This window comes from Stenella coeruleoalba (genome assembly GCF_951394435.1).
Source record: "Stenella coeruleoalba genome assembly, chromosome: 9".
Lineage (NCBI taxonomy): Eukaryota > Metazoa > Chordata > Mammalia > Artiodactyla > Delphinidae > Stenella > Stenella coeruleoalba.
Window position 1 is genome coordinate 83,023,050 of NC_137155.1, and position 15,344 is coordinate 83,038,393.

Genomic DNA, 15,344 nt, shown 5'->3' on the forward strand with positions numbered 1-15,344 from the left:
TAAAGCAGAAGCTAACACACCATTGTAAAGCAATTATACTCCAATAAAGATGTTAAAAAAAATCAATTGACCATAGATACATGGGTTTACTTGTAGACCCTTCAATTTCTGTCCCATTAATATACATGTCTATCCTTATGTCAGGACTACAGTTTTGAATACTATATCTTTTTAGTAAGTTTTGACACCAGGAAATGTGAGTCTTCCAATTTAGTTCTTTTTCAAGATTGTTTTGGTTTTCTGGTTTCCTTGTGTTTCTGTATGAAGTTTCAGATTAGCTTGTCCGTTTCTACAAAAAGGCAGGTGGCATTTTGATAGTAGTTGCTCAATCCCCTTTTATATCTTAACTTCTTAAAATGCTTCCCACCTCTTTTTCCTTCTATACCATATTCTGGTGCATTTCTTGGCTCCATTTTTTAGATTACTAATTTAATTTGTTCTTTATTTTTTTCAGTCCTTAATTAGTTTTTTTATTTAAATGATCAAAATTTAACTTCTAAGAGTTCCAATTTATTTCTTTTAAAATAAATGTATTATCATCTTGCATATCTCAGGGCAGTAATTGTACCTAGTCTAAGGTTTTATTCTATTTAATTTGTCAACTCTCTTTCTTTGGGTACGAGTTCTGCTTGTCACATTAATAACTTTTTCATGTTTGGGTCTTGGTTTTGTGCTCATTCACCTTTATTTGAGAGCCCTTGTTAGCCTTCCTGTGAATGTTACATATGTTTATTGCAGCAGGTCTCCACTGACTGTGGGTAGAGATGGAATGTGCAATGAGATAGAGCGTACCAATTGCCAGACTTCTTTAGTGTCTGTCCCCTCTTTTTCCTGGGATTTAATATCCACCCAGGGCTCTGTCCTGTCTTTCTGATCCAAGGGTTTATACTCATTGTTCCTACCTGGGGAGTGACACCTTTCTTGTTTGATGCCACTGTTCCCATCTAGGAGCAAATTATGTACCTCTATTCTATAATGCTTGAACCAAAATGGTAAATGGTGGGAGAGGTTGACCTGCTTTGTAACTTCCATGCCACTCCCTAACCAGTTATGCTGTAAATTCTATAAATTATTTCAGTTCTTTCTGCTGTCTTCCACCTCTGGGCTTAGTTTACTCTGAGGGCTGTTCAGATCACTTGCAGTAGCCCTCTACTCTGGGTGTATAGCACTGTGGTTTCCTTCTTTAAGCTGATTCTGTCAGCCTTACATCTTTCAGTGATTGACTAAGACCATTTCTTGCTTTCTTTTGATTATAGTTTTTTTGGGGGTTTTTTTGGGTTTTTTTTTTTTTGCGGTACACGGGCCTCTCACTGTTGTGGCCTGTCCCGTTGCGGAGCACAGGCTCTGGACGTGCAGGCTCAGCGGCCATGGCTCACGGGACCAGCCGCTCCGCGGCATGTAGGATCTTCCTGAACCGGGGCACGAACCCGCGTCCCCTGCATCGGCAGGCGGACTCTCAACCACTGCGCCACCAGGGAAGCCCTAGGTGTTTTTTTTTTTAAAATGGCTTTTGTGTTACTTGTGGGGCTTTGGGGAGAGGGGAGCTTGCTTGCAGTGTGCTCAGCCTACCATCTTGACTGTCAATGACTATGTCATATTTATAGTGAAATAAAAAGGAAAAATTGAAAAGCTAGCAAAAAATAAAATATTGATGAAATGATTGAAAAAATTATGGTTTTTGTTTTGAAGAGTATAAGCAATCACAAATGAACATTGGCATTCAAATATATAAAAATTAAAGCTTCAAGAACAAATATAGTTTTCAGGAATATATTTACATGAAATTGGAGAGGCATATGTATGCTATGTTGCTGGTTTCTCTTGTTTTCTGCTCTTTGGCTGAAGGAAGAAAATATGGATTCTGAACTTAGTGCCTACTTTGGGTGAATAACCTCTGTAGAGTCAACATTAGCCTGTGCCTGTGACAGACTTATGTTGGTTGCTGAGAGAAAAGCAGGCCAAAGATGTCTGACAGAGCTCTGAGAAAACATCAAAAAGGATTTTTGATTACAACTTTGGTTCAATAATTTTCAGTATTACTCCCGCACTGTTATCTAAATTTGTTTTATATTTTTCCATTATAAAACAATATGTCTTAGAATTTTTGGATAATATAAAAGGGGTGATAATCCTCAACCTGAATCATAACCACTGTTAATACTTTGGTATGTTTCTTTATAGTATTTTCTTATCATAGCTTCAAAAAAAAATTAAAGTAATATGGTATTGTTTTTTTTTTCCAGTCCAAAAGTAATGCCTACTCAATGAGAAAGCTTGGAAAATAAACACCAGCACTAAGGAGAAAAAACCAAAATCACTCATAATAACTGCCCAAAGATAACCACAATTAAAATTTGATGTATATCCTGCCTGTATTTTTCATGAATATATACTTTTTTCTTTGTTGATATGGTATCATGCACTGCTACTATTTTGTACCTTGCACCTTTCATTTGCAATATATTGTGAATGTTTTCTCATGTTAGTAAATATTCTTGTATGTACTTTTTTTAGTGGTACATAGAATATGAATATATTTAAATATGTTTATTTAGCATACTTAACCATCTCCCTATCATTGGACACTGAAAGTGTTTCTAATTTTTTACCATTATAAATAATATCGTAGTGTGTATCTTTGTCCATACATCTTTCCATGCATCTATGATTATTTCTTTAGGAATAAATTCCTAGAAGTGGAATAGCTGGGTCAAAGGGTATGTACATTTTAATGCTTTTGATACATAAAAATGTCAAATTTTAAGCTAATCACTTGTTATATTCTGTCTTGTATTGCGATCTAATTGTTTTATGTGTTTGTCTTGTCTCCCTAATTAGAATATAAACTTCTTGAGGGCAAGGGAAGTTTCTTATACATCTTATGTATCCTTTGATAGTGTGATTGACAATGTTGGACTTATGAGTGATCAACAAATATTGTATTGATTTAAAGCTGTGCTTCTCCAGTCTTTGGATGTCATAAACCTATAAATTTAAATATATGTATATTTTGGGGATACATATAGGCTTGCAAGTTTTTTATTTTTCCGAGAAAGAATATTAAAAAACAAAATCAAGTACCATTTTCTATCTTCTTCATCTCTTAAAATAAAAGAATATTTAATAAAAAGTTTCTAATTTCTGAAAAAAGGACAGACTTTTAAATGGAACATTTTAGCATTTTTAAAAACTCATTGCCTTGTCCATATTTTTCTCATTTTGTGTTGGACTGGTGAATCTTCACCTTAGCCCACCAGTGGTCTGTAGACCAGCATTTGGGAACTACTGATTTAAAAGACTTGGAGGATTAATAGATAAACCTGTTTGCAACTCTTTTGCAAAATAATTCTTTCCCTTGCTCACGAGTCTGTCTCCACCACAATATTAAGTATACATGTACAGGTAATGCTATTTCATTACACTGAATTTATGTATCTCTATGTACAAGTGCTCTAGTAAACAGACCAGACCTTGCTGATGAACATCTCAGATATTTCCAATTGCTAAAACCAAAAACTATATGCTTTCCAAGGAATTTGAGACAGGTTAAGTGTGGTATAGTAGAAAGAAGGCAGGTGTTAGAGTCAAACTGCCCAGGCTTGACTCCTGGCTTTGGCATTAAGTCACTTAATTTTTTTTTAGCTTCCTTACTTGTAAAATTAAGATGATAATATCTTCCTCAAAGTGTTTTTATAGCCCCTGTTATAGCAATTACTTCACTGTAATGTAATTATTAGTTTAGGCATCTGCCTTCCTCACATGAGTTCTTGAGGCTAGGAGTCATAGCCTCCTTTGGCTACCATGGAGCCTAGCAGGGCTCAAGGCATAGCAGGTGCTTAATGAAATGACTATTGAATCCATACAGGGTTGTTGTGAGGATCAAATGAGATAACACTTATAGAAGCTGTTTTAAACTTTAAATTCTATACCAGTGTTAATTGTTTTTATTGCTTGTAAGAGCTGTCTTTGGGAGCTATCAAACCTTTGGGAAGAGACAAAATTATTCCATTTAACACTTCTACTATGCTTTGCACTTTTCTTCTATGTTATAAGAAAACAAGTTTTAATTGGGGTTAATGTGCAGTTAATTTGCTTCCTGTGAAGGCAGAGGAATTTCCTTTTTTTTCTCCCCCCCACAGTGGAAGTGTCACGATATTAAATGTTTGTTTTATTTGGTTGCTACCACACAATTTTAATTATAGCAAGATCAGCTTATTTCATATTTAAAGAATGGTGCCCATTGCTTTATCCTCTTAACCATATAACTGATAAAAGAATACCAACCCTGGAAGAGAACAGGAGCCTATGTTATGCCAAAATAATTTTAGTCAGAGCTCTCTTTTTAACATTCACTGACTTGTAAAAATGTCATCGTTTCTAATCTGTTTATAAAGCTCCTGGTGAATTTTTGCCACAAGATGGCATTGGTGATTATTGAATGCATGTCTGTTGAACCAGAATTCTGAAAAATGGTGCACACAATTGTTCTTATTCTTTTGGGGATGAGTTGAAAACCTTCATCACTGCTTATGTATTAATTAAATTTTGTTTTGACTTCCGAAACAGGGTTAAATGCTACTTTACATCACTTCTTTCTGTATTCAAGTATTGTTTTGTTTCCTGTTTTTCTGTCTTTATAACTACAGTTACTATGTATTATTTGCCATGTGTTGTATGTGTCTGACTTATTGCTGATAATTGTGGTAACAGGTAAGAAGAAAATACGATGGGACCCAGTTAGGAGGCGCTTCATTCAGTCCTGTCCCATCATAAGGATCCCTAACAGGTTTTTGAGAGGTGGGTGATAACTAGCAAGAGAACTGTGCTTCGTATGGGTTAAAGGGAACTTTGAATGAATTTTCTAAACTCAAAACTCTGGTTTTAAAAAATTGTCTAAACAGCTAAAATTGGATGAAAGAAAATCTAGAATTTAATTTTAAACCTGTGTTTCATAGTGACCACTGTTGGAATTGTAATTATAAGTTTTAGGAAGTTAGAATCACTTAATGTGTATTAGGTCGTAGAAATAAATCATCTCATTGATGTCAGTATTATTCCACTGTAAACATATTAAAAAGAACTCTGAATAATTTATAAAATATGGGGTATGGGAAATAATTTTCTAAATATGATTTTAGAAAGAAATAAAATTTATGTGACTATAAAACTAAAAACCTCTTATGTCAGAAACCATAAATAAAAAGATAAAAGGGGGAAATATTTGTAACAAATGGTTAATATCATGAATATATAAAGAGCTCTTATAAATCAATGGTTTAAAAGCAAATACCCACTAGAAAAATAGGTAAAAGAACATGAATAATCAATTTGTAAAAAAGAAAGCTCAATAAATATGAACAAATGTTTATTTTCACTATTGTTATAAACATAATTAAAATAATAAGGTTATCATTTTTACTTATTAGATTGGCAAGACTAAAAATAAGAATACTCAGTGTTGCAAGGGTATGGGGAAATGAAGCTCATATATTGAAGGAAGTGTAAATTTGACACAGCCTTTCTGGATTTAATTTGGCAATATGTATCAAAAGCCTTGAAAATGTTCACATCCTTTGACCTAGTAATTCTTACTTTTAGAAATGTTTCATTCTTTCTATTTTTTACTTCTTCTAGTAAAACATACTCCCTACTGAAAAAAGAAAATCTCAGAAGAGGGTTGAAAACTCTGGTTCATACTGTTTTTCTAGATATAATAAATTGTCAGACAAGCGTTTTTATTGTTATAGTTTAGACCTTATTATTTATAAGCCAGTGTATCTAATTTTTTTTTTTTTTTTTTTTTTGCGGTACGCGGGCCTCTCACTGTTGTGGCCTCTCCCGTTGCGGAGCACAGGCTCCGGATGCGCAGGCTCAGGGGCCATGGCTCACGGGCCCAGCCGCTCCACGGCATGTAGGATCCTCCCGGACCGGGGCATGAACCCATGTCCCCTGCATCGGCAGGCGGACTCTCAACCACTGCGCCACCAGGGAAGGCCCCCAGTGTATCTAATTTTGACTGAAGAGATTATTTAAAAAAAAAACAAAAAGACTAGAAAAAAGACCTGCAGCAGCTAAAGATGTTTCTATATCTAGTGCCTAACCTATTTTTAGTGGCCAAGGTCCAGATCATGAAAAAAAAAAAAATCTAGCCTAAATGGGTCAAGATAACATACTTAGGGTGCTATGCTACCTTTTATTTTGTTTTATTTTATCATTTGGCCGCGCCGTGTGGCTTGTGGGATCTTAGTTCCCTGACCAGGGATTGAACCCGGGCCATGGAAGTGAAGAGACCAAGTACTAACCACTGGACCGCCATGGAATTCCTGCTATGCTACCTTTTAGCATAAATAATTTTATTGATAGAAACTAATAGGTAATTTTAGTGTTATGTGACCAAAAAAACCATTGTGCACACGTAGCCAAGCAGTACATCTAATTTGATAAAATTTTAATTTTTTCTATTTAAAAATTAGAATACTAATTTTTTGATTTACAATGAGAAGGCTAACTTGGGGGCTGACTAAATTTAAGTATAATTAAGAAATTGTTTAATTAGGATGTAAAATTCAATATAATATCAGTTTTATACAAATATAAACATAAAAAACAAAGGAAATAGTGAAATAACATTATATCTGGATGGTGGGATTTTATTTTCTTTATATTCTCTGTTTTTCAATATTTTAATCATGGAAAAAAGAGATTAGCACAGGTAAGTTTCATATCTTTGGTTATTTTCGTAAGCCCTAAATTGCCTCAAAAAATTTCTGAGGAAGATGGTCTCTGACAGTGCTGAGAAGAGTGAGGCGGGAGTAAACTCAGCATTAGCAACAGCAAGATCACCAGTGACCGCTTCTAAATCAGTGGCCTTGTCTTAGTCCTCACCTTCTTTGACCTGTTTGTAGTGTTTGATCTGTTGACCACCTGTACCTTCTTAACGTTTTCTCTTCTTTTGGGTTATACTTTGCTGTACAATCTGAGATGTTTTCTTCCTGCCTCTTTGATTGTTCATTCTGTTTCCTTTACTGGCTTCTTTCTTCCTACTCACTAGAGATGGGTATTGCTCCAACGTTCTGTCCTCTCCATTATCTCCTTTGGTTATCTCATCAGATTTCACAGACTTAACTAACCTCGTTCGTTCGTTTGTTCATGCTTTCATTCTTTCAGTATTTTTTGATTGCCTCCTGTGTAACAGGCTTTGTGCTAGTTCAATCATCTAGATTATAGAGAATCAAGTAAAGAAACAATTACAGAATAATTTGAGTGTAATTCTTTGTGATAAGTGTCCTGATGAGTTAGTGTGATATGGGAGCACACAGAAGAGGTACCTGACTCAGCATGTGGGAAGGACAGGGGAAGATAAGTAGCCATCAGGATGACTTCTCAGAAGAGATGTATTGAGTAGTCTGAGTATCTGTTAACAGGGGAAGGTTGGAACATCTCAAACAAGGACCAAAACAAGGACCAAACAGCTTAAATAAAGGCAGTTAGGCAAAACAGAGCACGGTCTTTCAGAGAACTGTAGGAAGTTTGGCAGAGTGGGAAAGAGTGTCGAAAGAAGAAGCTGGAGAGGGCCCATATCAAGTGGAGCACCACCCAAGGGGAGTTTTCAGGATCAGTTTATTTAATTAATGAAGAGATTTAATTGGAAGACCAGTTAGGGTTATTAGAGTTATCAAGGTGAGAAATGATAAGAGGCTGCAACTAAGGTAGTTATATTTAGTAGGAATAGAGAGTAGCTAATTGATTTGAAATATAAGGAAGTGGAATTAGATGAGACTTGATGACCAATTCAAGAGGAGGAGGGAAAAGTCAAGAAAGCTTCCAGCTTTCTGTGTGGACCATTTTCTCTTTACCAGGTATTATATAGATGGATGGAAGAGCAGATTGAGAGAACAGATGATAAATTCAGTTTAATCTCCCCAAGCCAATAATAGCATATCCTTGAACACTCAGTCTATGAGTTATTTCTAGAGAAACCTCCTTGGAAGGCTTGTCTCTTTGTTTTGATTGCACCCTCTGTGTATCTGCCTGTATCATAACACTTACCACACTGAATTATAGTCATTTGTTTACTTGTTCCTGCCTGCCATAGACTGTAAGCTCTGTAAGGGCAGGGACAGTGGGACAGTGCCTTTCATTTCTTTATCTCCAGTTTGTAGCTCAGTGCATGTAGTAGGTATATCATATGTATTTGAGTTGAACTGAATTATTTGTAAGGCTGCTGTCAGGGAATAGGATGGGACTAAAATTTTAGTACATTCTCAACTTCTCTCTGGTGGTGGTGACAGTAAACTAATAAGTTGCTGAGAATACGAAAATGCTACTTAGTGTTTCCTTAGATTTTTAAAACAACTTATCTATACTTTTGATATTGCCACTTTTTCAAGCCTTTCGTTTTGGGACTCCTACTACACATTATCTCTTTTGATTCTGATTAAACAGTTTCATAGGGCTCATTTTCTGTCGCTAGATTCCTTCACTAGATCCTGCATATTCTCTAAAAGATGTTGCTACCCATTATAAGTGGTGTGAAAACAGTATCAGTGTAGTGAAAACAGTGTGTTTTCATTACAAAATGATAGACCGATTACACCCATTTACCCTCCCATACTTCTCACTTATTACTGAAAATGACAAAGCAGACCTACAAAAAAGAATGAATCATAACTATATTGAAAAACAGAAAAGGGAGGCTTTGAAGCTAGATTACCTATGTCTGAATCCAGGCTCTGCCATTTACCAACTGTGTGACTTTAGACAAGTTGCTTATTCTTTTTTTTTTTGCCTCAGTTTCCTCATCTGTAAAATTAGGATGATGATAATAGTATCAACCTCCTAAGTTTGTTGTATCAAGAGAGGTAATATGTGCAAAGCACTAAGAAGAGTTTTTACATTTAGCCAATGTTTTTTTTTTTCCATAATTGAAAACTTTTATTTATCAGAAACAAAGTCAGCGTAACAAGCCAAATTAATTGCCTTAACTCTAGCTTGTCAACTAGCTAAAGACCAGGATAACAAATATTTATACTGACAGTCTGTTTAGCCAACGTTGACTTAATGTTAGCTGCTGTCATTCTTGCTATTGTTATAATACCAGCAAATTTGAGGAATTTCAGGGTAACAGAAAGCAGTTGGAATTCTAGTGATTGAGAAACCAGAACAGAATAAAATGCAACCCCAAATAGGTACTCCTGCTGCACGCTGGAAATCAGATAATTTCCTAAAGAGCTCCTTTCCTGAAACTCAAGCCTAGAATCAGCAAGTGTAGGAGGAGGGAGCAGGTAGGGGTAAGATGGAACAGCAGGGCAAGTAATTAAGGGACTGCCTTCAAAACTGTTATTTCTCCTACTTCTCTCCCTCCCTCCCTGGCAATGGCATTAGTTCTAAGATAAAGCTCTAAGAACAGTTCTTCAAGCAAAGTAGGGGATTTGTTTAGGGGAGGGTTGAACAGGCAGTGCTTTCATGGACTGGGATTGGAAAGAGTGTGCGCACAAAGCAGAGCTTTAGGTAATGGACCTCCACAATAGATTGGATGAGGAGGGTGGAATAGGGGGAGGAGAAGAAAGCAAACTCCACCAAGGACTGATGTACATTAAACGACCATGCTAGCAAAATGCAGCCTTCCTTATTTTAGAAAAACTGCTTTTTCTCCACTTCTAAAGAGAAACCTGTCTGTGAATGTACCACTTACCTGAAGATACCCATAATCAAACACATCTCCCATTTGGAGGTTTGGAGACAGAGTAATACAACTGTGGAGGAAATTCATTATCTCTTAGAATACTAATCAATGTAGTCCTTCACTTATTAATATGAATCAGTGATCAAGGCTTACCAGACATTTTAGGGAAACTAAACTTGTTCTGATCACAGCAGGTTTCCTCAGAGTCAAGAGAGAATTGGGTCCACAAATAAAAAGACAACTGCCATGCAAAAAAAAGGAATGGTTAAGGAATTAGTTCCATATTGAAACTTGCTGAAATAAAGATGCAGTTGGAGGATTAAATAATACACAGGCTTAAGACCAATTTTTACAAAAATAAAGTAGAGGAAATTTACAGACCGTAAAGCAAGAGGACAAAAAGAGAAAGTACATGAGGAAAATTATACTTTGAGGATAGATCTAAGTGATCCAGTATCCATTTTATAATGTTACATAAGGAAAGACAGTGGAAAAGAGAAAATAAAGAAATAAAGAATATTTCCCTATGCTGAAGAAAGACTCTCGAGTTTTCAGGTATAAAGGGCCCACCAAGGAACAAGCTAGAAAAATATAAAAGCAAAAAGCATCTATCTGTACATTACTGAACTACTTATGATTCCAGAGATAGAAAACAGGCTACATAGAAAGACTCAAGACTGAGATTTCTCACCTGCAACATAGTTTGCTAGAAGATAAGTGCCTTCAGTGTTCTGAGGGAAAATTATTTTGAACACAGAACTGTACCCAGCCTCACTAATATTTAAATGTCTAAATGGAGGTCAAAATAAATAAGAACTCTGAAAGTTTATGAACACACCCTTTTTGAGAAAATTACTTGAAGAGGTGTTCCCAGTAAAATGAAAAACAAATCCAAGAAAGAGGAAGGTTTGGGCATAAGAAGCAGTAGTGTATAAAAAAAGCAGAAAAACTTAAGAGTTGTGTCTAAATACAGGGACTGTGAAGCCTGGTATAATTGATAAGAAAAGTTTTCTAAATATATAGAAGAATAATGTAAATCTAGTATATGTGTATGTATGTGTATGTATATATATATATATATATAACATTCTGTAACTAACATTTTAGATGATTTAAACAAACTGGGGATAGGAAGAAAGTAAAACTCTGCTAAAGATCTTATAATTTTTCATTTTAGAATTTCTAGGTGTAATATATGCTTATTAAAATTCAAATAATATGGAAATATATAGGGTGAAAAATGAATGTCCTTATCTCAAGCATATATAACAAATTTGTATAAATCAATAAGAAAAAGACATCTCAGTACAAGAATGTATAAAAGGCTTGAGCAGCCACTTCCCAAAAGGATCAATCCAGTTGGCCAACAAGTGTGAGAATGTGCTCAACCTCACTAGTAATGAGATAGATGCATGATAAAACCACAGTGAGCTAGGTCTACAAACTCACAGGAATTGCTAAACTAAAAAGAATGATGATACTAATACTAAATATTTTGTAACCAGTTTGGCCTTTATCTGGTAAAGATAAAGATTTCCATACATTATGACTCAGAAATTCCATTTCTACATTTATAGCCAACAAATATGGGCCCCTGTACACCTGAAAACATGTACAAAAATGTTTATAGCAGCATTAAGAGCCACCGATCTGAACAACCCAAATGTCCATTCACGCAACATGGACTGGATAAATTGTGGTATATATTCATACAAAGAAATACTATTTGGCAATGGAAATGAACAGACTACCTCTAACCCCAGCAATGTGGATGAATCTCAGAAACATGATTTTGAATGAAAGATCCCATAAAGGAAACATACTATACCATTCTATACAAATACACTTCAAAACTAGGCCCAAATAAACAATATTGTTTAGGGATGCATACTTAGGTATAATAAAGCTATTAAAAGAAAGCAGGTTTTATGATTGCCATAAAAATGAGGAAATAGGTTTCCTGTGGAAGTGAAGGAGGTGGGTTGGAGAGGGTTGTGATCAAAAGGGGCAGGTAAGAGGGCATCTGTGTGCTGGCAGTATTCTATGTTTTGACCTGGATGATGACAACATGTTACTTTTCTGATAATTTGTTAAACTATACATTTATAATTATGTTCCTATACATGTGTTGTATTTCACAATGAAAGAGGTTAAATTAAAAAAGCAAGGTCCCATTTCGCATCTTTACTCCTCACCTTATTCCCTTATCCAGAAGTAACCACTGTTAATAGCCAAAGTTCTTTCCAGACGTGGTTTACTCTGTTGTTAGAGAAATACCAATTTATGGGTTTTTAAAAAATATTAGGGGTAATACTATGTAGATCTCCCTAGGGAAAAAGGAAAGGAAAAAAGAAAGCTTGATTATTTCAGTAAAATTAGAAAAGTGGGAAAATGAAATCATAAGAAAGAATGGTTAAAAATATATATATATATATATGATGGCAGGGATAAATCTAAATAAAAATAAAGATCAAATTGGGTTTATCTGTGGAATGTATTTAGTACTTTAAAAGGTTAAAAGAAACAGTTTGATTTTTCCGTTATCAAAAGCATTTAATAAAATTTGATACTCAGTGTGTTCATTTTATTAAAATGCATCAAGCTATACTCTTATGATATATGTACTTTTCTATACATACATTTTAATAAAGACTTTATTTTAAACCATTCCTGGTTAAGAAAAAAATTTGCATCCAGAAATGAAAGAAATTTTATTTTACTGATAGACTATCTACAAGAAACCAATAGCAAATATCATGTATAATAGTGAAACATTACCAGTATCGTCATTAAAAATGTAAAAAACAAGACAAAAATGCCCATTATCATCTCCACTATTCAACCTTGTTCTGGAGGTTTCAGCCAATACAATGAAGAAAAAATTAAAAGGTACATATATTGGAAAGAAATAACTGAAAGTTGTCTTTAATAACAGGATGATATGATTGTCTGATGTAAAATTCAAGATAATTAACTAATGATAACTAATATTAGAGTTTAGAAAATGGGCTGGATAAAATTTAAACTTGCAAAGATAAATTACTTTCCTGTATATTAACAAGAAATTAAAAAATAAAAGAGATATCTATTCACAATTATATAGAAAATTATGAGGTACTTAGGAATAAAAAACAAGAAGAAAACAATGAAACTATACTGATGATATCAAAAAGATGAGGATAAATGGCTAGAGACTATATTTCTTCATGGGTCATCTCAAGTAAAATCCTCAAGGGACGTGCTTAAAATTTAGTTTTAAATTTTAGTCTGACATAATTTCAGACTTACAGAGAAGTTACAAGAATGGTAAAAAAATTGTCCTGTATTCACCCAGGTCCCCCAGATGTTAACATTTGATCACATTTGCTTTATCCTGCTCCCTCTCTCTCTCCTGTCCTCTTCCCTTTCTCCCCTCGCTATCTGTAATACATATGCATATACATATTGTTTTTCTGTTTGAACCACTTGAGATTAAGCTGCAGACACTATGCTCCTTTACCCCTAAATATTTTGGTGTTTGTTCCTGGAAAACAGATATTCTCTTATGTAACTGCAGAGCAAGTACCAAAATTGGGACATTAACACTATAAATAATGGATTAAATTAACATTATCATCAGATTTACAGACCTCATTTCAGATTTTGCCAATTATTCCAATAATGTCCTTTATAGTAAAATAAAGTCCCAGAATCATGTGTTGCATTCAGTTCTCATGTATCTTTAGCCTTAATATTTTTGAACAGTGGGGACTTAGTCATATTGTAGAATTTCTTTTAGTTTGGGTTTGTCTTGTGTTTTTTCATGTTTACGTTCAACTTATACATTTTTGGCTGGAATACTACGGAAGTAATGCTGTGTTCATTTCACTGCACATGATGTTGATTTGTCCCTTTACTGGTGATGTTAACTTTGATCACCTGGATAAGATGGTGTCTGCCCAAGGGGCCTCTTACAGATTTTAACAAACTGATTCTAAAACCTAATGCAAGAGTAAATAGGGGAAAATAGCTAAGAAGTTTTTGTAAAAGAGTAACAAAGGGGAATTTGTCCTACTAGATGTTGATAGATACTTCAGAGCTTTCGTAATTAAAACGGTGTGGTAATGGTACAGGAATCAATAAATAAACAGTGGGACTGAACAGAGCCCAGAAGCCCAGGCTGATATGTAGTGACAGCTGTCTCCAGTATGCTTTGCTCAGCACTTGAAACTAACTCATGGTAACACCAAAGTCTGTCAAAGCAAGTTTCTTTTACTGCTGCCAACTTAGACTTAAGATGACTCTGCCCTAAGAAGCCAGATCTTTATATATGAATCTCATACAGTGTATGGAGTCTCTGTGGCAGGAGATGCTTACATAACCAAGAATATTGTGTGCTGCTGTGGATGGATGGCCTTTGCCTGAGCAGCTTGGACTCTGGGAGTAGTAAAACGGTCTACGTACCAGTCAGGGATAGGAACCAGCTGGCCCAGTCTTCCCCGGCTTTCCTGTCCAGGCTTCCAGGTGTACAATAGAAGACCTGTCTTCTCAGGTAGAGGTAATGCTGGGCTTTATATTTGGAAAGAAGGGACCAGTTAAGTTAAACTGAATTTATCATTTAGGCTGTATGATATATATAACTAGTTAATACTTTTAGCAATAAAGGTTTTAATTTTTTTTTTACAATGGCTTTATCACAAATGTTTGATAGCACATCTAGAGGTGGCTACATCTTGTGATAGGCTTATTAAGCAAAAATGTTATATGCTACTTTATTCGCAAGCTTTCGCATTTAAGATTGTGTGATGTGTCTTAATTGTGTGCCTTCTTAAAGAGCAATAGATTTTGTGTCCAAGGTGATTAGACCTGGATATTGGGATTTTATTAATTCTACTCTAGAACATGTCAATTTAGTACACAATAAAGATGGCATTTCATTTCGGTGTAGAAGGGATGACTTTCCATAAGGGGTTTAGGGACAATAGCCTATCCATTTTGCAGGAAATATTAGAGCCCTACTACCTCATAAAATACACAAAAATATGTTCTGAATGTATTCAGGTTCTGAATATTAAAAATCAAAACTAAAAAATTGTTAGAAATAAATAAGAATAGTAATTTTATAATGATGCAGAGCTAAATGAGATGTAAAGCAAATGAGCCTTTTGTTGTTGTTGCAAAGGAGCCTTAAAAGAAAAGATTGAGAGATTCAATTACACAAAAACTTCCATGTAGTAAAGGGTACCATAAACAAAATTAAAAGCCCAATAGCAGGCTGGAAGAAAGAAATAGAATAAATAAATAATTTCTACAAATCTGTGAGAAGGCAACACAATAGATAGGAAAGTGGACAGGGGATATGATCAGGCAATTCCCCAAAGAAGAAATACAAATGGGCCAATAAACGTGAACTAGTAAAAATCAGGGAAATACAAAGTAACCTGACACCCATCAGATTGGCACAAACTAAAAAGGTTGAAGAGGGCATAAAGGAATAGGCACTACCATACACTATTGCTGGGGGTATAAATTGTTGCAGTCTTTTTGGAAAGCAATATGGCTCTATAACAATATTATATCTGTAACAATTTTTGGGGGGGGCTGCGTTGGGTCTTCATTGCTGTGCGTGAGCTTTCTCTAGTTGCGGTGAGCGGGGGCTACTCTTCCTTGTGGTGCACAG

The 15,344-nt window shown here is 35.0% G+C and overlaps 1 protein-coding gene across 3 annotated transcripts in view; it reads left to right on the plus strand.

Moving 5' to 3' along the window:
• The window catches only part of KLHDC10 (kelch domain containing 10), a 59,002-nt gene that overhangs the window by 23,711 nt on the left and 19,947 nt on the right, over positions 1-15,344 (plus strand). Inside the window, exon 2 of one of the 3 annotated variants that reach the window (XM_079931474.1) lies at positions 4,711-4,797. The exons of the other annotated variants lie outside the window; for them this stretch is intronic. Coding sequence (XP_079787600.1) covers positions 4,711-4,797 — 87 coding nt within the window. The remainder of the gene's footprint in view (positions 1-4,710; positions 4,798-15,344) is intronic. 3 annotated transcript variants of the gene reach the window in all.